Consider the following 19,591-nt stretch of genomic DNA (forward strand, 5'->3'; position numbering starts at 1 on the left):
AATTCGTTTTCGATTTGTACGTTTAATATGACGGATCTAATTTCACTTTCGAGTTTCCTTTATGTTGAATACGTTGAAATATTGCATTTTGAAGTAGATAAAAATGTCTGTTAATTATGTTGAATACGTTGAAATATTGCATTTTGAAGTAGATAAAAATGTCTGTTAATTATTTAGCCGAACGTTTTCACTACACGTTAAATCACAAGGTCTAAACTGGTATTTGTATATGTTATATAATTCTAATATTTGATTAATTTTGACGGAAGAAGCTTAATTCTCCTCTTAATTGTTGAAGTACCGAGGCAAAATTGTAGGTTCTGTTTGATGTGCATTGAATTTTATACTAATGTGTCTTTTTCCTTTTTTTTATCCCCTAAATTTCTTTTCAAATCTATGTTTTTAATGCGATTGATCTAATTATGCTTTCAGGTTACCTACATGTTGAATACGTTGCAGTATTTCATTTTGAAGTAGATAAAGATGTCTGTTAATTATGTAGCCAAAGGTTTTATCTACACGTTAAATTCACAAGGTCTAGGCAGGCTTTATTGCAAGTTTGAGACTGGATATGGAGAGGCAAGAAGATTTTACTGAGTATGAGTTCTTCAAATATTTTTGTTTTATTTGTGAAGAGATTGAGAAACTTGAAAGATAGAGACATAATACTTGTGTCTAGGAGCTGGAACTAGGAAGAGAAGGAAAAGTTTTTACTTGGAAAACACGAGCACTAGCTTCACTTATGATTATTCTGCTTCCTATGATGATTTTTCTTTTAAGATTCTTACTTCTTATTCTTCTTCTGTGCAAGATTGTCACCATGTCGTATTTGATACGTGTCTCATATAATACTTCTATCCTTTTGTTTTATTGAATTTTTTATGGTTAGTTTATGGTGGGTCTGTCATCCAAGCTTCTCGTGCGGTCAAAAATGTCTTTATTCTTAGAGTTAGTTTCTACTGAATATTGACATGCACCCTGTCAGGTTTCAGAAGGAGACTCCGTGTTGAAGGAAACTGGCGCAAGTACCTTTAACAAGCTTACCATTCCTCAAGCGTCTGTTTTAAAACAGTTGGCAACAGCTTTTGAGTAAGTGGCCTTTAACTGTACTGCTCCCTGTTTCTAATGTATTGTGATATCTGGTAATTTATTGTCTGACTTCATGATATGCATATATTCTAAGGGTTCTTTTCAATATCTGCATCCCCTGTCTGTCTATATTTTCTAATCGCCAGTTTGTTTTCTGTAGGATGACATGCTCTTGCCGCCCTATTATTGGCTTGCTGTCCTATTATTGGATGAGAAGCTTCTCTTTAGTTATTTCTAAGATCCTAATACATTATTCATCACCTTATCATCTATAGCTTTTAAAGGTTCATCAAAACGTTTCTAGTATTGCTTGCCTGTCACCCAACATACGCTGTAATATATTGTTGCTTGGTTTTCTAGTATGAGCTTAAAATAGAATAATTTAGAGCATAGCACACTCCCATCACATACAATACTTTAGAGCTGTTTATAGAATCGATCTTGCTTTTCACTTAATTATGTGTGTAATCTAATTTCTAGCTATCTATTGCTTTTAAAAATTCTAGTATATTTTCCTCTATTATCATAAAAACTTGTTCACTTCTTAAAGTTTATTTTAATTGAGTCATTGTTCTATTTGTTTAGGAGTGGGAAGAATCTTAATTCTATCAATGATTTCTCGACAATTGATGAGGATCCTTCACATATCAAAGAAAAAGCAGCCTCAAAGTTTTCTGTTGTGAAGTCAATAGTTCGTCGGGAGAAGGAAGACAAATCCATTAAATCTATTTCCAAATCTGGTGAAGAGGAATTTCGTTCTATGATGTGCACTCTGTTCGATACAGGTAAAACAGAAGAAGAAAATCTTCTTTGTTATTGTATGTTGGGATTTTGAATCTTAAAGTTTTCAGTAACCCATGGCGACCAGTCACTTCAATAATTCAATTGTAATATGCGCAAGATATTCACAGAGGAAGAACACAGTGGAAGGAGAAATAGAGCTGATTCAGGAAGCCCCTCCATTGCATATTTATCAAAGGATATCCGTGGGGCACCCCCTGAAAGTTTTGTTGTTCGGCTTTCTGAGATTATGGGAGGATTCAAATCCCTACAAGAAATGGCATTATTTTGGGGATATGTTGTTGTTGAGGTAAGTAGATGATCCACTTTATTCTCTAAGTGACAGTCCTTTTGACTTTGAAATTTTATTTGCATCCACTTGCTTTAGAGATATTTATTAGATAACATATAATAAATCTCTAACTTGCAAGGCGCCATTGAAAGAAATAGTTGATAGAACTATAAACATGGGAACAATGTAGCACTCTTAGTAGAGAAAGTTCTTACATCAATTAAGAACATATTTAGTTATTTAACTGATATTGATTTTTTAATGTGCTTCTGCTTATTTTTTTAAGAAACACTCAATAATGGTGTTTGGCTGAAATTTCTTTTGGCATGGATACTAAAATTGCTTTCGATTTGAACGGGGTGCTTTTAGAAGCAACTCGAGAATGATTTTAAAAGCAGCTTCTACTTTTTTTAAAGTTTATATACCATATATATCTTTTATCTTTTAATAATGAGCATTAAGCACAGTTCTACCTAACACCTTAGCTATTTTTAAGCAGTTTTTGATATTTGATTACTAAATTGCTATTTTTAGCAGCTTATATAAGTTACTTGTATAAGCTGCTTTTATAAGCAACTTATTATAAACTTCAGCAATACCAGACTAGCCCTCACTCCTTACTCCTTGTCTGAGGTAGCATTTTATTTTGTCGACTTTATTTAACTTTCGTTGTCCAATATGTTGTTATTGACTTTGCTGCCACTATTGTAATCTGGGTGGAAAATACTATGCAAATATCATGGTCTTACACGTATGCTATATCTCACGGAAACAAAATCTCATTTGATAGAACTCTACAAGAAGAGCTCAAAATGGCCTGGAAGAGCTAGTTGAGCATTTAAAGTTCGTTTCGGATTGTCAAAGACTCAAAAGTAAATATTAGCTTAATTTGAGCCAAAAGCCCATTCTGACATAACAGAAGATTTTAGCTAGCAAGATGTGTTTGTATGACCAATCATTTGCTTACATGACTAAGAAGCGTAAAGTTTCATAGAAGGATACATAACTAACCAGACATGTATACCAAATTAAAGCATTCTGATTTTGATCATTTCTTTTCGCTATAACCAACTCTTCCACGGTGAAGTCTAATGCAGTTAGGATTTGATCTCATCACCTCACATTAGTCAATTAAATCTCAGGTCAGCTATTTGTCTTTGCCAATTAATTCTGGCAGATCCTCTTTTAGTTTTCAATCAGTAGTAAAAAAAATTCTCTGACTGGAAAAAAATTTTAAAAAGGAGAGGAAAGGAAGAAAGGTAGAAAATATCAGTAGAAAACTTAAGAATAGTGTAATGCAAGAATCTCATCCTTCTGAAACTTCTTGCCCTTCTTGATTATGCCAATAACCTAACTGCACAATTGAAGTCTTACCATCTAAATCTCTGATGCTATCCCTTGATTCTTTGATGTGGTTTTAGTCAAGGATGAACTCTTGAAACGTATGGTATCTTGGCTGCATTCAAAAGTAGCTGAGCACTTGTATGAGCCAAGGTGTGCAAGACATCACACTTCTCTATCCTAAAGTGGAAATGAAGGACATTTTTCTTAAGTTGGCCAATGAATATGAAAGACCAGACAAACATTCATTTACAAAACTGAGCTCCTCGAAAACAAAGCACTCTAGCCAAAGCAAAACCCAAAATTGAGAGGGCCAAACCAGAGTTTGCATTGACATAAGAGGTTTTGGTGGCTGCTAATATCTATTCAATGCCTTCTCCTTCTTAATGGTCACAAAGTTGGCCCATGGAAAGGCCCTCAACCTGCCGCTGCCAGAACATGTGGAGCATAAAATTATAACCCTCAAGGCCTCAACCTTCACAATAGTTTTGTATTTTTGGTGTAGTGAAAGAGACTTTAAGAGTATGCATGTTGCATTAATAGTTAATATGTTTTACATTCATTAAGAGTTAATGTGTTACATTAGTAGTTTATATTTGTAGCCAATCCAAAAATTTAGGATAAAAGTTCTGTTACGTGTTGCATTTAATTGCTGTTGAATGAGATCTTCATATGTTGCTCTTCTATCACTTAGCGATCTTGTTTGTACTACTATAACCTGATCATCTTTTATGTTCAAACTTTCAATGAATCATATAATCCCTTAAGATCAACATTTTGTTTCTTTGAAGTATTAACATTGTTAGGAATCAATCAACATAAGTGGGTCACTTTCTTAGATACACCTGAGTGATTCAGTTCACGTGGACTTGAGAAGCCTGTTGCAGGGATTCAAGTTCAAAAACAGTCTTTCCAAATTCTGATTTTCACTAAACCTTTGATGGTTATTTTTGACATTATGTTTCAATATATATTTCTAAAATGCTGTATACTGGAAATCAGCTGGTGATATATATTTTTCTTCATACTTAAGTTTATTGTTTTGTTATATACATGCAGTTGAGAAGACGATGGTCTGAAGAGCAACCAGTACCTCATATGCCACTGGATGTGAATCCTGATCTAAATTCTTGTCTTCTGCATCAGCAATTACAGGTTATGAATTGTTGTATAGCCAGGAAACACCGGCGAGCTGTTGCTGCCGAGTCATTGGATTCGGCACTAAAAGAAGCCAATCTAGATAATAAAGATTCCGTCCATGTTCGAGGAAATCTTTCTTCGAGTAATATGCATTATGCTCGAATCAACTCTGGGGATTATGTTCTCAGACTTGGTGCTGATCATCCATCTGAAAGTTTAACCATGTTAGAAACTGGAGAACCTATTTACGCGCCGATTACACAGGTACCGCTGTAACTGAGCAGTTCCTTTTTTTTTTAAATTGTGGGATGTTTATACACACTTTTATTTATGTTCAGGAGGGCCCAGTACTAACAGAAGAGCTTATTAGAGAACATGAGGAGCTTGTTCTGCGCACTGGGAGGTCAGTGTGGTTGACTTCGGCTTGTTAATCTGAAGTAAACTTATGATATACTTCAGAGTTACTATTATTAGGAAGCAAAATGATTGCAGCATCATTTGTTTGTAAATCATCGTCATTATCATAATCTATGCAAATTATATGATACTATATACCAAAGTTTTTTGGAAGTTTCACTGTAGCTTCCAAAAAACTTTAGTAGCTAGTAGTAAAGTATATAAAAAATAAAAACCCCAAAGGGAAGGCACTTTAAACTCACTTCCCCGAGTCAAAACTGTGCAACTGTGCCTTCTAAATATGTGCATCCAATGAAGAAAGAAAATGGAAACAAGTATATGGATGGCTATCAACCTAGGATACCCCGACACGGCCAGTAGGGGGCCGTAGCCGTGTCCGACACGTTTTAGGTATGGATCCGCACCCAAACGACGTGGACACGAGAAATTTTCGCTAGCCATGAGTTTTCCTTTTTTTTTCAAGAAAATTGGCCATGGTTTCTAAGGTTTGAGGCTGAACAAAGAGATGAAGACGATGCTCTCTGTTCTCTCTCCCCCATCTTTTCTTAATTTTTTATTGCTTTAGTGGAACATGACATCATGCATCACATGGGGCTAATTCTCTCTCTTTCACTTCTCTTTCTGACGTCTCATTCCCTTTTTCTTAATTTTTTAAATTTGTTTAAGTGGAATATGACATCATGTGCCACATGGGTAAAGTTGGGGCTGTTTAACCATGATACCTCATTAAATTTTGTTATTTTTTGGTAAAAATAGTAGTAGGGTAGCAGTGGGTACCTTCAAAGAAGTTTGATTTGTTTTCTTTTATTTTTCCTCCTTTTAAAGGATATAGTTCAAAGGGGCTTGTTTCATGTGGGAGATTGAGAATGAGTTTGAATACAATGAAAGAACCTAAAAATAAAAGCAAAGGTTGAGACATGAAAGATAATTGTTATATATATACCTGATATTCCCTTGAAAGCCATTGATTTGCATGAAAATGTAGTAGGTATGTAATTTAATATTGATCTAAAGTGAATTATTTTATATATACACAGTCGTGTTCCTGTACCCTACTTTTTACTAATTTGTCGTGTCCCGTACCCGTACCCATGTCTATGCAACATAGCTATCAGCTGATAGAACAATACATAGCCACTTGTAAATAATTATTTAAATCATGGATGAACCTGCTTTATTTTCATTGCTAACTCAAAGGAAAGAAGAAGGAAATAAATAGAAGGCTTATTCTCATTTTGATACTCCAAAGTTTACCCTTTTTCACTTTAAATACCCTAAAGTTTACCCTTTTTCACTTTAAATACCCCAAATAATATTTAAACGCTTTGACACCCCAAAATTTTCGATCTCATCTCACTTTGATACCAAAGTATTTTTGAATACTTTGATACCCTAAAGTTTCAATCTCATTTCACTTTGATACTCTAGTCGATACCCCGTTCTGTTAAATTTGTATAATGTGTTTAGCAACTGGGTAAATGTATCTAAATGTATCACATGTTAAGGGCGTAATATAAATTTAAGAGAAAATCTAATGTATCGACAGGGTATCAAACTCAAAGTGCAATGTGATTGAAACTGTGGGTATCAAAGTGTTTAGAAATATCTTTGGGGATCAAAGTGACATGTGATTGAAACTTTGGGGTATCAAAGTGCTAAAAAGATACTTCGGGTAATCAAAGTGAAAATATGGATAAACTTTAGGGTATCAAAGTGAAAGTAAACCAAAATAAAAAAAAGAAAAGGTCATTCTCCGTCTAACTATCCTCTCTCCCCATTGGCCAACAGGTATACAACAAAATTTACTCCCCTGATCTCAATAAGAATGGAACTCAGTCTTCTTTTCTCATTAAGATAAAAAATTTACATAATGGATCAGCTGGGTCCTTGTGCTTAGGCGAAGGCCATGAATCCAAGCTTGGTGAGCGCTCATGGTTAAAGCAAGACCCAATAAATAAAAAAACCATAAATATAAAAGTATAGATATGATATAAATATTAATATAGTGTGGTTATCTACAACACAACTCCAAAAAAACATTTTCATCCACAAACTAAAAAGAAAATTTTAAACCAGATGTTTAAACTATTATTGTTTTCGGCTTCTTCCACTCTAATTTATCTATAGTACCACAACTCCCAAAAACGTTGCTATACGCAAATTAAACAATAAATTTCTAAACCAAATGCCTTAAAAAGTTATCATTTTCCACATTTATTTATCTCTAGTACAACTAGCAAGAACATTATCACTGTGTAGATGCCTAAACCATTTTCCGTTTTCTCACAAAAAAAGAAAAAAGAAAAAAAGAAAAAAGAAATCCCAATATTAAATGCTTAAACCTATATCTTTTTGTTCCTATCACACTAATTATCTGCAGTACAACTCTCAAAAACATTTTTATCCACGAATTTAAAAATTTCTAAACCAAATGCTTAAAGCATTAGTTGTTTGCCTTTTTCACATTAATGCCGCAGCATCACGTGCGTCAGTTGTTCTCGTTCCAACTGAAGTAGACCCAGGTACTGTCCAAAGTCCATTAAAGATGGCGATTTTCCTAATGGGAACAGAAATTCTAACTATATTGAAATTCTCCATTGTGCATAAAGCAATTCATATCTGCATTTGTCTACAAGATAAGAGGAAACTGGGAGACACTAGTTAACTTCAAAAGGAAGATGTTCAAGCTTCAAATCAAGTGCATTTTCTTGCTGTTTCTCTTTAAACAAGTGTAGTATGCTTAAATCCTTCTTTGAAATCCAAATCGTTGTGACATTCATAGTCACCTCTAGACACTACCTGGACACATGAAAAAATATTTTTTTATTGCTAAATATTGTTTCACAAGAAAATATTCCCTTCTAACGTTACATGCATGTCTCTTTTTGTATAACTCTAAATCAGACCAAATTCTTATTCCTAATCATCAAAATTTAATTCAGACTGGTCTAATCTGGATAGTCACAGCTTAATCCCTGCAAATAACTGAAGTAAAGCAGCGACACTGAATTTGTACAATAAACATCCTAAATAACCGTTAGCCAACCAAAACTCTTATCCAATAGCATATTGCCTTTTCTTTTTTGTTATGTTTTCACAAGATGGTCATCAATATCATTGCAGGCTTATTTACTTAATCTACAGTGAAATTCTTCCAAATCATGATTCTAATGTTAAAGCCTTGAGAAAAAGATCCTTTTGTTTTGGAGTGAACTGAGACACAGTTTAAAGGAAGAAGCTTCCAACTTACGGCAATTTAACAATTTTATATTCTTATGGACAGTGTTGGTGCCGGGTGTTCTCAGCTGCTCTCTGACATGCAAGCTTTTAAGGTAAGTTTTAAGAATCAAGATCATATCTAGAAATGTCAATATTCTTCATATCTCATCTTTTTACTGGATTGCGACCTACTATAAAGAAAAGAAATAATACACCATGTGTATCTAGGACACATTGACACTAACACATTACTGTTGCCTGCCAGGCTGCAAATCCTGGCTGTGTTCTGGAAGACTTTGTACGATGGCACTCTCCACCAGACTGGTCAGACACAGAATCAGATGATCAGACCAATGATTCAGCTGATGCAGAAGGATCATCCAGACGAGGTCGACTAAGTGCAAGAATGCAGAAAGAAGGTTAAGTCTTATGACTCTTACCCTTCGGCAGTTAATTTAGTAAACTATTGTAACTTGTGATTACATGCATGCATAACTGGGAAATTGTTCCATGCTTCACTCAATCACACGTTTCGTGCTCTTTCCTTAGAAACTGACAAATTGTAAGCTCTGGTATGTGGTCCCCCCCAAACCCAAAAAAAAGGGGAAAAAAAGAAAACCCAATTTATATCCAGCATATTTTACATTCTCATGATTTATACCTGTGGTGCTTGAAGTACTCTTCCAAATTTCTAAGATAGATGCAATGATGTTAACTCTTGTTCTGTAACTAGTCCCCAGTAGGAATTGCTCCTGAACATTTGCATTGTTGATAACTATTATTAAGGCAATGGTCCTATTAAAATCATGTGGTCAAGTTTTCATTGAGAATTAAAACTCATAAATATATTTGGCTATAGGAAGTAATCCTATCATTGTTCATCTCATAGAAAATTTTCCCCATCCTCACATTAACTACAAAAGTTGTTTCCCCATATAATTTGTATTCTCGTGATTTTTTCCTTTTGAATTGAAGTGTTCTTTTAACTTGTTAAGATAAATATAGTTAAGTTACTTATAATCATGTGAATGTTTTCTCATTTGTTGCATGACTTTGATAGGATTTGCTCCTGAAGTCCTCTAGATTCTCTTGCGGTAGACTTTATCAGTTCTCAGTATCAATAGCTGAATGATAATTGACTAAAAATAGTAAAGCAAATCATTGATCTTTTCATAGATCACTTGCCTCGGTCTAAAAACTTTGGAAAAACATAATAGATTGTACTGATAACTATGATCTGGAAGGAATACATTTGACAAGCCTATGGCAATAGAATGCGACTGAAGAAGACCATGGACCTTTTTTCTCATGATGAAATAATGGGTCACATATAGGTACCACACAGCAAAGCTTGTTGCAAAGTTAACACTATTTGCTTACCTATGCGGTTGTTTCCTTACCTATGTGGTTGCTTATTGTCTTCTTTTAAAGATGCGTATGTTCTGTAGTCTCGGTTTATTTCCTGGTTGGCTGACCTGGCTGCAGGCATACGTGCATCTAACTCGTAGTATTATATTGGTATCTTCTGGTTGGCAACATGAGCTTCATGAGCAAGACAGACTTCAGAGTTGGTTGTCTAAGTGAAATTGTATCAGTATGTTCCATAGGATCACTTGGGTAATTTCATGATTCACATTTTCCCTTTCGTAATCCATGGGATATAATATGTGAATAAGAAACATACAGGTTTATCTCATATAGGTTCAGCTTATTGTACTGAAGTGGATGTATGACATACATGCATTCAACTCAGGTTTTCTTTCCAAAGTTACCTATCATACTTATTTCAGAAATGAACATACCGAAATATGATTATTCTTTAAATAAATTCCCTCTGGCATTTATAGGTAATTTATGGAGAGAACTATGGGAGTCTGCCAAACCTTTGCCTGCCATTAAACAAGTTCCACTCTATGATGAGGACCTAGCAGTGTAAGTAGATAACTGAATGAGGCATTTACTGTTGTTCACCGTTTATATGAGATGAGCCTTTTTGATTTTGTAGTGATAGCATTCTAACTACCTTGGAGGACATCCAGCCACGAGAGCTCTTTGAGCAGCTTTTCATCTCCTTGGTATGACTTCCTGTTGTCTATTCACCTATATTTTGCAATACATGTCTAGTATAACTCTTTCAATTCCTTATTGACATGTGTTATTTCATGTGTGATATTTTAACATATTTTAGGTCAGTCAACATGTTGCATTTGTCCTCCAAAAAAAAGTTACATTTGAAAAGGTTTGAAAATTTTACTTCTTGCTGTTGCATTCATCTCACAAGACATATTTAAGGAACAATTACTTATGCTGTGGGCCTAGTCTCACTTGTTATGGGATCTGGTGGCTACATCAAACTAGAGATCCTGGAACCATTGTAATTCAAGGAGGCATTACCGGCTATCTGCCTGCCTGTGGCATGTGTGCTTAATCTGCCTTTATAGATAGTATCACCCCCGCACACAAACTTGGTGGTGAAGATAGCCAGGGGGAGTTAATTGCAATTTCATATTCTCTATAACCTCCTAGTTTGTATTGTTGTTTGTTTTTTCTTTAATAATTTCTGGAAAGATCATAGCCTTCACGCTACAGCTATTCCACTATCAGAGGAAAGGTTTAAGTAACATTGGTAGATTGCCACCAGATTGCCACCATCTGGAGCCTAGTTTAAGTGGCGAGACAGGTTTATTATTTTACATTATTTTTAAAAAAAATGTAATCATTTGTTGAGTGTCAAATTTCCAGATCCTGTTGTGCAGTTTGTTACTCATAACAAGCGGCTGAGAGAAATACATTTCTTCTTTTTTTGTCCTAAATACATAATCCTTTGCCGTCCTTGCCAGTTAAATATCATTTTCAAATTAACTTTTCAGATTATTTTCTTTCTGAGTTTCATCCTCCACTGTATGAAATTCCCAGTTGTGCTCAAGCTTCCTAATTGCTGAAGCTGCCATTCCTGTTGAAAGCAACTTGTCCACACTATTTCAAGAATGTAAAGATTATGTCACCGCAACTTGCCAATTTGGCATTTCAAGTGAAAACATGGGAGACATCTGCAAGGTACTTTGGTACTCTCTCTCTCAGTGGGGATGTACAAATTTACTTTTATTTATTTAAAAGATTGGATGCTTCTTTTAGGTATATGAAACAGTAGAGACTATTGTCATCCATCCGGAAGAAGCCATAATGATCATCGACCAACCAGAAGAACCAGTATCTGGGAAATCAGGAAGCCTCTTCAAGAAATTTAACCTGAACTTTATCAATAAAGATAAGCAGCCTTTGCGTCGAAAAGCATCAAAGGATGAGAAGCATGAAGTAAAGGATGAGAAGAAAGCAGATGAGAAGCATATGTTCTCTAACCTTTTCGATAAGAAGGCATCTTTATTTTCAAGAAAGACTCCAAAAGCCAATCAAGCACCATCTTCCAAGATGGATTCCTTGGATGAAGGTGATTGGACGATTGTTTAAATTCATTGTTGTAATTATAGACATACTTGGGGAGAAAAAGGGGAAAGATAAGAGAGAGAGAGAGAGAGAGAGAGAGAGAGAGAGAGAGAATGGTTTAATTTGCCGAGCAATAAATTGTTTGTATATAATGTACACGATATTATGATCATGTTACTGATTCATTCAATTAAAAGAAAGGGAGATGACGTTTTTCTGAAGGCTTAAACTTTTTGGTCTTTATGTGGGTGATCTTGCAGATTGTAATTTCATGTTGCTGTTTTTGGGGGGTTAGAAAGTGTGGAAGTTCGTGTAAGCCCATGGAGGAACTTATGTACAGTAAGTGTTGCCGACTCCATAACTTGTAAATAATGTTTACGGGTTCTGGGTTGAATTTATATTGAATCTATATATATATCGTGCGCATTTCTCCACTACGTGCAGTGGCTACCATCTATTTTTTCTTCAATATTGTCTTTGATTTGTGCTGAAGAACCGTGCGGGACTTTTGTTCCACGGCGAACTTGCATAGGCTTTTATTGGACAAAGCAATCATTTACCAAATAGCACTACTGAAGGGAAAACTACAGTGTAAAATTCATCTACATCTATTTCTGATTTTAGAGTCATCATCATCTTTCTGCCTCCGGTATCTTCCGTCTCGGTCTCAACATCTTCTTAAGGTCTGCTTTCTTTAGCTTCTGTCTTGGTTCGCTCGTGGAATTTTCCTCATCGTTTCTGCTGTCAAACGTATTTATTTGCTGTCCTGGTTCCTCTCCTGCCCCTGAATCCTTTTCCTGGAGGTCTTTCTGGACGATATCAGGCACGACAAAATTGGCTATCCAGTACATAAACAAAAGCACCGCACTGTAATGTAACACACAAAAAAAAAAGGTTACAGAATATAATTTCACTATCTAATAATCTTGGTTTGTTCAAAAGGATATCACTTAAACTCACCTAACAGGAATTAAGACCGAGATGTCGCCACCATGCGCTGAGGAGTTCACAGCAATGGTGACTGCAGTGTTCAGTGCTCTGATTCGAAGTCGATAATTGGAAGCGAGCGGTTTCTTTTGTTTCGTGATGAAGAGGGAACTTGTTCTTCTTTGTTGAGTTGGTTGTTTGGCTAGAGATGAGAGGGATGACGGTGGAATTGAAAGCAAACGAGATGAGTAAAGGATTGCTTCCATGGAGCTTTGTTGCTCTCTGGTTCAAACTAAAAATACGGATAATGTCTCGACATTTCTGTGGCCCTTTATTTCAGCTGAATCTATGGTTCTCTGCTTGCGAGCTATTCAGAGTTTTTTAAGATCGCCATTCATCAAGTATTTTAACTTCTTCAGAAATATGATGAAGAGATAGGGTACGTCCGTACGTGTCAACATGGGCCTAGTTAATTGGGCCAGCGACTCAATGATAGGTTTTAAAAGGTAAATAGAGATAATTTAACGTAATCAAATTTATCAACAACAAAGATGGTCGCTCAACTAATTACAGTACAATCTTAAAACATGATAAAACATCTCATTACTACATCATGCACCGAAGCCAGAACATTGATTATTAACGACTGAAAATGACATAGGGATTAAAAATTACGTGAGGGAATAGAAGTTAAAAGTTTTAGGATCCTGATAGATTGGAAAGATAGTTTAGTAGCTTTATAGAAAACTAGAGTTAGGGGCTCATGAGTCATGAGGCTTTGAGCTTCAAAGTTAATTTTCTCCTTGTACTTTGTACTTGCTCATCTATTGACGGAAATAGGTCCTTTCAAAAGTATTATTGGGAAGTAGACAAAAGTTAGTGAAGAAAAAGCGCAATGTTTACCCATCAATTCTCTCATACAGGGACATTCTTTCCTTCTCTTCTCACCTACAAATGTTCATACGACTATAAATTTTTTTAATAATTTTCAAAAAGATGGAACATTTTCTTGTTTAGAGACTTGAACTCTTAATCGGGAGGTAACTCGTCCTAACTGGAATTAAGATTGAAATATCACCACCATAAGATCGCTGAGGTGTTGGCAACAATGGCGATGGCATAATATTGTTCAGTGATTTAGTTTGAAGTTGAGATTTGAATCCTACTCGCTAGAAATTTTAAGCGGAAAAGAAAATCGAGCTGGTTCATATTTTTGTCCATAAAAGAGCCTTCAACCTGTGTGAACATGTTATAATATAAAATTATAACCCTCAATTTTCACCATAAATTTAGAATTTTGATGTAATAATTGAGTCTTTTCACACATCAAGGGATTGTTTGCATAGAGTTTATGCTAAACTTGTTTTGTTGCTCAAAATACAGGTCGTGGATAATGCCCATCATTTTTCATGACTATTTTTGCTTATGAATGGTTCTCATGGTCCATCAAATAATGATCTTATGAGCTATTTAGGTCAAAATACCAATTGAGTCTACAAAATGACACACTTTGATCAATCAGGTCTAAAAATACGATAATAACACCTATAAATTGACACAATTAATCACTTAAACCTACTCTAGTCTTCAAATTTTGATTTGTGCAAGAAAATTATAAACTTTGCATATATACCCTTATATCTCTCACATTTATGAATTTATCGTCGAAATTAAAATATTTGTATAAAAACCTAACTCTCTCTTTCTTTTCAACCTCCCCCCTTCTATTTTAAATTAGTGTTTAAGGAAGAGAGAGGAGAGAAAGGAAAGGAGAGGAGGGAAAGTGAGGAGAAAGACATATGAGAGAATAGAGAGAGGTTAAGGAGAGGAACATGAGTGTCGGAGGGAGAGCAGGAGGTGAAGGTGAGGATCTTGGGAAGGAGGAAACCAGAGAGGGAGTAAAAAAGGAGAGAAGAAGAGGACGAAGTAGATGGTGGAAGATGGAGGGAGGAGGGAGGGAGATTTGGGACAGGAAGAAATAGGGATGAAGTATTTTAGGAAGGAGGAAAGTGGAGAGAATAAGATAGAGGGACAAGAGGAGGATGAAGGAGATGATCGTCGGAAGAGAGGCGTTTGGGGAGGGGGGGGGGGGGGGTTGAGTGTTATGTGAAGGAGACAATTGGGGGTGGGTGGGGTGGGGGGGGGGGAGTATTTTGGGAAGGAGAAAGTGGAGAGGATGTGGATAGAGGGGAGAAGAAAACGGATGAAAGAATCATGGTGCGGCGGTGGGTGGTGCGTGGGTGGTGGGGGGGGGTGGAGGGCGGGGGCAGGAAATTTTTTTATAAATATTTTAAAATTTCGATGGTAAATAAATAAGTGTGAGAGATATGATAGGTATATATGCAAAAAATTTATACTTTTCGCGGTCAAACCAAAATTCTGGTGATCAAAGTAGGTTTAAGTGATTAACTGTGTCAATTTATAGGTGCTATTATCACCGGCGTCACTTTAGGTCTTATTTGTCTGAATGTGTCACTTTATAAGCTAAATTGGTATTTTAGCAGAGCAATTTATGTCACACACGTTTTCAAGCAATCCTGGTTTCTCATCAGTCATCATCATTATAAATAAATAAATAAAATCCTTGTTTCTATGGCCCATATATATTATGAGAGCATTGGGAAATAAATTCATCCTCAAATGGGCCTCGTTAGTTCGGCGATAGCAATCTCGATTAAAGTTGCGGTAAGGCCCCCAATTGCAAGATATTTCTATTGGAATGAAAATAAATAGAGGAGCTTTAACTTCGAGTAGTGCTCTGCATATTTGCATAAATATAATATAAGGGTTAATAACAGAAAAACCCTATGAACATTGGGGAGTTGCAGAAAACCCCCATCATCTCTTTTCAGTAAACCTCCTTGAACTTCAGCAGTTGTTGCACATAACCCCCATGAACTATTTTACTTCACTAAATATCACCTAAATTTTTTTCATTTAATTTCCAAAATAGTACAGTTGATTCTAACATCTCATGCTACAAGCATGTGCCAAAAAAAGATAAAAATAAATCCTTAGTCAAAAAAAAAAAAAAACTATTGATCCTTTTTTAATAAAATGGTATTTTTTTGGGACTGAGAAGGGAACTTTCATTTTTTTTTCATGTGCTTAATTACTAATGACACATTAGAATTGATGGTGTTAATATAGGGATTAAAGGATAAAATTTCAGGTAAAGATTTAGTGAAATAAGACATTTTGCTGGGTTTCGTGCAATAACTCCTAAAATTTAAGAGGTTTAGCTAAATTTATTTTTTATTTTTTAATGAAAACTTCCTTTCCATTAGCTTAGTTGCCCTATCATTAAAGTTGACATTATTGCATAATGACATGCTAACCGCATATATAAATTATAATGTACTGTGTCTGTCGGATGCTATCAGCTAAGGTAGGTAGGATTCTCATCAAATTTTAGTTAGATATATGCAAGGAGAAAGTTGCGAAGGAGGGTAGGCGTTTCCTTTATCTTCTAATTAATTTAGCTTTCTTTTGATTTTTTTATCTTAATTCCTTTAAGTTTTGCATTTGTTCTCTTATTATTGCACTTTCTACATCCTTTCAGCTTTCGAATCCAATTATCGTTAGGATTATGTCTTGGATTCTTTGTATAACCTCATGAGAATTAGATAGGGTTAGAGATCTATCATGATTAGGAGATTAAGTCTCATCATGATTAGGAGTTTGAATCCTATTCTAATTAGGAAGTTAGGCTAGAGATAGAGTTTTAGTTTCCCTATATATTCTTCTATTGTTAAACAATTCTTCTTAGAAATAGTTTTCCATTTCTTTGATTTCCCACTTTTTTAGGCAAACAAACAGACACCAACTCAAACACAAACGCAAAGTCTTGCTTTTATGTGTTGTGCGCGGCGGAACAACACAAACGCCGAGAAAGAAAGCTAAAACAATCCAAAATAACGACACCAAATCAAACACAAATGTTTAACGTGGTTCGGCAAATTGCCTACGTCCACAGGGCAAAAAGGGATGAGTTTCCACTATAGAGAAAGAGAGTACAAAGTAGAGATTACAAGATCACTCAACTAACCTCTCAAACAAATCTCTCAAATCTCTCAAACTAAACCCTCAAACAAATTGCTCAGAAAGATCTCTATTTTTTGTGCTCAAAATCACCTTCAAGCTACCCAATCAATCGATAGAAAACCCTAAAAAACGTGGCTCTATTTATAACAAAACACAATCCCAAACAGATTAAGATTCTAAAAACGTGTCTGTCACACCCTTGTGTGACACACACCACACCCATGACAAACAGAGAAAATTCTGTCACACCAGGGTGTGACAGACACCACACCCATGTAAACAGGGCAGATTCTGCCACACCCTATCACCTGGGTGTGGCAGACACCACACCAGGGTGTGGTGGAGTATGTCTTGCTTATTTTTCACGTTTTCTCAATTCTTTTCCTCAATTCCTTCGCCGTTTTTACAATTCTCCACATCGGTGAAGTTTTTTCAAAAAACTGAGCCGACACCAACCAAATCAAACGTATCACTTGTTGCGTCCAGTACAAAGTGGAACAAAACCACGATAACAGACTCAATCCACAACAAGTCGAGACCCAAACAAGAATGTGAACACTCTCCAAATATCGGTATCAACTCACCAAACCGCCTGCATCAAATTGACTGCCTACGTACCCCCTCTCCCAAGGGATCAAACCGCCCGTAGTTTATCAAACGGTCTCCAAAGGCCCTCAATCAAATAGAAAAGTTTGTAACTGTTTACCAATATCACCAACGGATCTGTAACTGATGACGCTCCTAATGGCCCCAAAGTGAAACAAATCAAATACCTCCACCTGAGGTGAACCAATGGCCGTATCCAAATCATATCCACCAGCTGCATTCGAATCAACCAACTCATCATCTGCACCCAAATCCAAATGATCCCCTAACTTTGTCACCTCAGCTGGAATCCCAAATGATGTAGAATGATCTGGAGTATGTGGAGTAATCTCCACCTAATGTGGAGTAGCATTACTCTCCACCCACTACGATACATCTAAAATCTGTCCAAAACTCTCCACCTGCTGAGAGTTAATTAGCTCTCTCATCGAAGCCTCAAACGAAGTGACACTACCAGACCAAACATCCAATAAAGTTTTACCTCCAATCGTAGCAGTCGATAACCTATGACCAAGATGACCCAAATATGTCAAAGCCTCAACACCAGAATAAATGCTCGACATCAAACGTTGGTCCTCCTCCAACAAGGAACAACTCACCAAATCTGTCATCTCATCTTGTTGTCCTAAGATTTTTTTTCCACTGAAGTGTCTCAAAATGCCGTGAGCTCGGCTCAAATGCAAAAACAAATGGGATTTATCCAAATGGGATTTGGTTGTAACCCAAACACGTCTAGAAAAACCACCAACAAAGAAAACCAAATATCTATTACCTACCAATGATGCCTCCTTGGAAGGCCCCCAAACATCCATGTGAACTCCACCTAAAAGACCCTTAGTGCTGTGAATAGATGTGCGAAACTTCACCTTGGTCTTCTTGCTCACATCAAAGTGTTCACTAGACTTCAAATTGCAAGTTTGTGCACCCATCTCTAAATCAATACTGGAATGACTAAGTTCCAAATGCCGCAGTCTAGTCGAATCAACAAAAGTCGCCAGCTCTCTATCTGTCACCGAACTTCTAATCAAATAGTACAGGTTATTCCTCCTGACGTCCTTCATCACAATCAAAGAGTCTTCCACGATCTCGAGAACAATGTCCTCAACATGAACCTTCAGACCCTCTCCAATCAAAGCTCCAATTGAGAACATATCTCACACCATATAACTCCCTATCCGTCACGTCAAACATCTTGATGTGAATTCTTCCTATCCCAATGATCTGGCATGTATGGTTGTCACTCATGTACACCACACCACTGTCCAGCTTCTTAAAACTAGAGAACCATTTCTTTCTAGGGCACACACGATAGGTCGCACTACTATCCAACATCCACTCAGATTCCTCTGAATAGCTACCTGTAGGACTGATAGAAAGCGAATAAATAGAAGTATCAGAAATATTACCATCCAATATAACGATGTTTGTTTCTGATGATGGTTGCTTCCTTTTTCCCTTCTGCTTATTCTTCATCCATTCATCGAGCATTGGATAATTTTTCTTCCAATGACCAATCTCCTTGCACCAAGCACACTGATCTTTTCCAACTGAAGGATGCCCTACTCTAGATTGTGACTTCTAATTCTTTCGGTTTGGATTCTTCCCTCTTGCGACTAACGTCTTCGCTACTGTGTTACTTGTAGACTCCTTATCTTTCTTTCGAAGCTGATAGTTTACAAGTGCAGCAATGACCTCACTATACGAAAGAGATGCCTTCCCATTGATAAGAGTAAAGATGAAAGTCTCATATTTCTTGTCAGGCAAGGAACTTAACAACAATAATGCCTTGTCCTCATCTTCAATCATAACATCTACATTTGCCAAATCCGCAAGAAACTTCGTGTAGTGGTTCATGTGATCACCAATGGAGGTTCATTTCTTTAATTGGAAGCGATAAAGCCTCCTTTTCAAATACAAACGATTCTCCACACTCTTGGTCAAATACTTGCTCTCAAAGATCTCCTAATTTTTCTTAGCTGAAGTCTCATTGATCACATCATACTTTAAATCTTGAGTCAAACAAGACCTAATCATACCACATGCCGTTCGATTCATCTTCTTCCAAACCCTCTCATCAATATCATCTGACTTGCCATCCAATTCTAAAGTATCTTCCAAATTTTACGCGTTGAGCGCATCCAAGATTTCACGTCGCCAAAGTTCTAAGTTGTTAATGCCATTAAACTTCTCCACGTCTATCTTCATATAGTGCATATTCAAACTTTGGATGGTCTTCATACCTGAAGTACCCTCCTTAACTCCTTCTTTCCCGGCCATAATTCCTCAAAGCAC

The 19,591-nt window shown here is 36.2% G+C and overlaps 2 protein-coding genes across 3 annotated transcripts in view; one reads left to right on the top strand and one right to left on the bottom strand.

Annotated features, from left to right (window-relative positions):
• LOC109833487 (rab3 GTPase-activating protein catalytic subunit) overlaps positions 1 to 11,938 on the top strand; it is a 12,514-nt gene extending 576 nt beyond the window's left edge. The window contains exons 3-13 of one of the 2 annotated variants that reach the window (XR_002245223.1): positions 986 to 1,089; positions 1,675 to 1,874; positions 2,001 to 2,179; positions 4,562 to 4,906; positions 4,981 to 5,045; positions 8,343 to 8,391; positions 8,544 to 8,697; positions 10,126 to 10,210; positions 10,284 to 10,353; positions 11,149 to 11,335; positions 11,414 to 11,556. Coding sequence is in view for 1 of the 2 variants with exons in the window: in XM_020401170.1 (XP_020256759.1) it covers positions 986 to 1,089; positions 1,675 to 1,874; positions 2,001 to 2,179; positions 4,562 to 4,906; positions 4,981 to 5,045; positions 8,343 to 8,391; positions 8,544 to 8,697; positions 10,126 to 10,210; positions 10,284 to 10,353; positions 11,195 to 11,335; positions 11,414 to 11,746 (1,725 nt within the window). In the remaining variant the exon portion in view is untranslated. Of the gene's footprint in view, positions 1 to 985; positions 1,090 to 1,674; positions 1,875 to 2,000; positions 2,180 to 4,561; positions 4,907 to 4,980; positions 5,046 to 8,342; positions 8,392 to 8,543; positions 8,698 to 10,125; positions 10,211 to 10,283; positions 10,354 to 11,148; positions 11,336 to 11,413 lie in introns of both variants that reach the window. The other variant, XM_020401170.1, reaches the window with a different exon arrangement.
• LOC109833488 lies at positions 12,204 to 13,036 on the bottom strand. Its single transcript, XM_020401171.1, has 2 exons — positions 12,683 to 13,036; positions 12,204 to 12,589 (listed from the first exon to the last, which is right to left on the bottom strand). The coding sequence occupies exons 1-2, from the start codon at positions 12,913 to 12,915 to the stop codon at positions 12,355 to 12,357; spliced, it is 468 nt and encodes a 155-aa protein (XP_020256760.1). The 5' UTR covers positions 12,916 to 13,036; the 3' UTR covers positions 12,204 to 12,354.

The sequence above is a fragment of the Asparagus officinalis genome, chromosome 3, assembly GCF_001876935.1.
Source record: "Asparagus officinalis chromosome 3, Aspof.V1, whole genome shotgun sequence".
NCBI classification, from domain to species: domain Eukaryota; kingdom Viridiplantae; phylum Streptophyta; class Magnoliopsida; order Asparagales; family Asparagaceae; genus Asparagus; species Asparagus officinalis.

Coding starts and splice junctions, on each gene's coding strand:
- LOC109833488 (XM_020401171.1), bottom strand. CDS start 12,915: ATGGAAGCAATCCTTTACTCATCTCGTTTGCTTTCAATTCCACCGTCA. Junction 12,590..12,682: donor TCGGTCTTAATTCCTGTTAG/GTGAGTTTAAGT, acceptor GTTACATTACAG/TGCGGTGCTTTTGTTTATGT.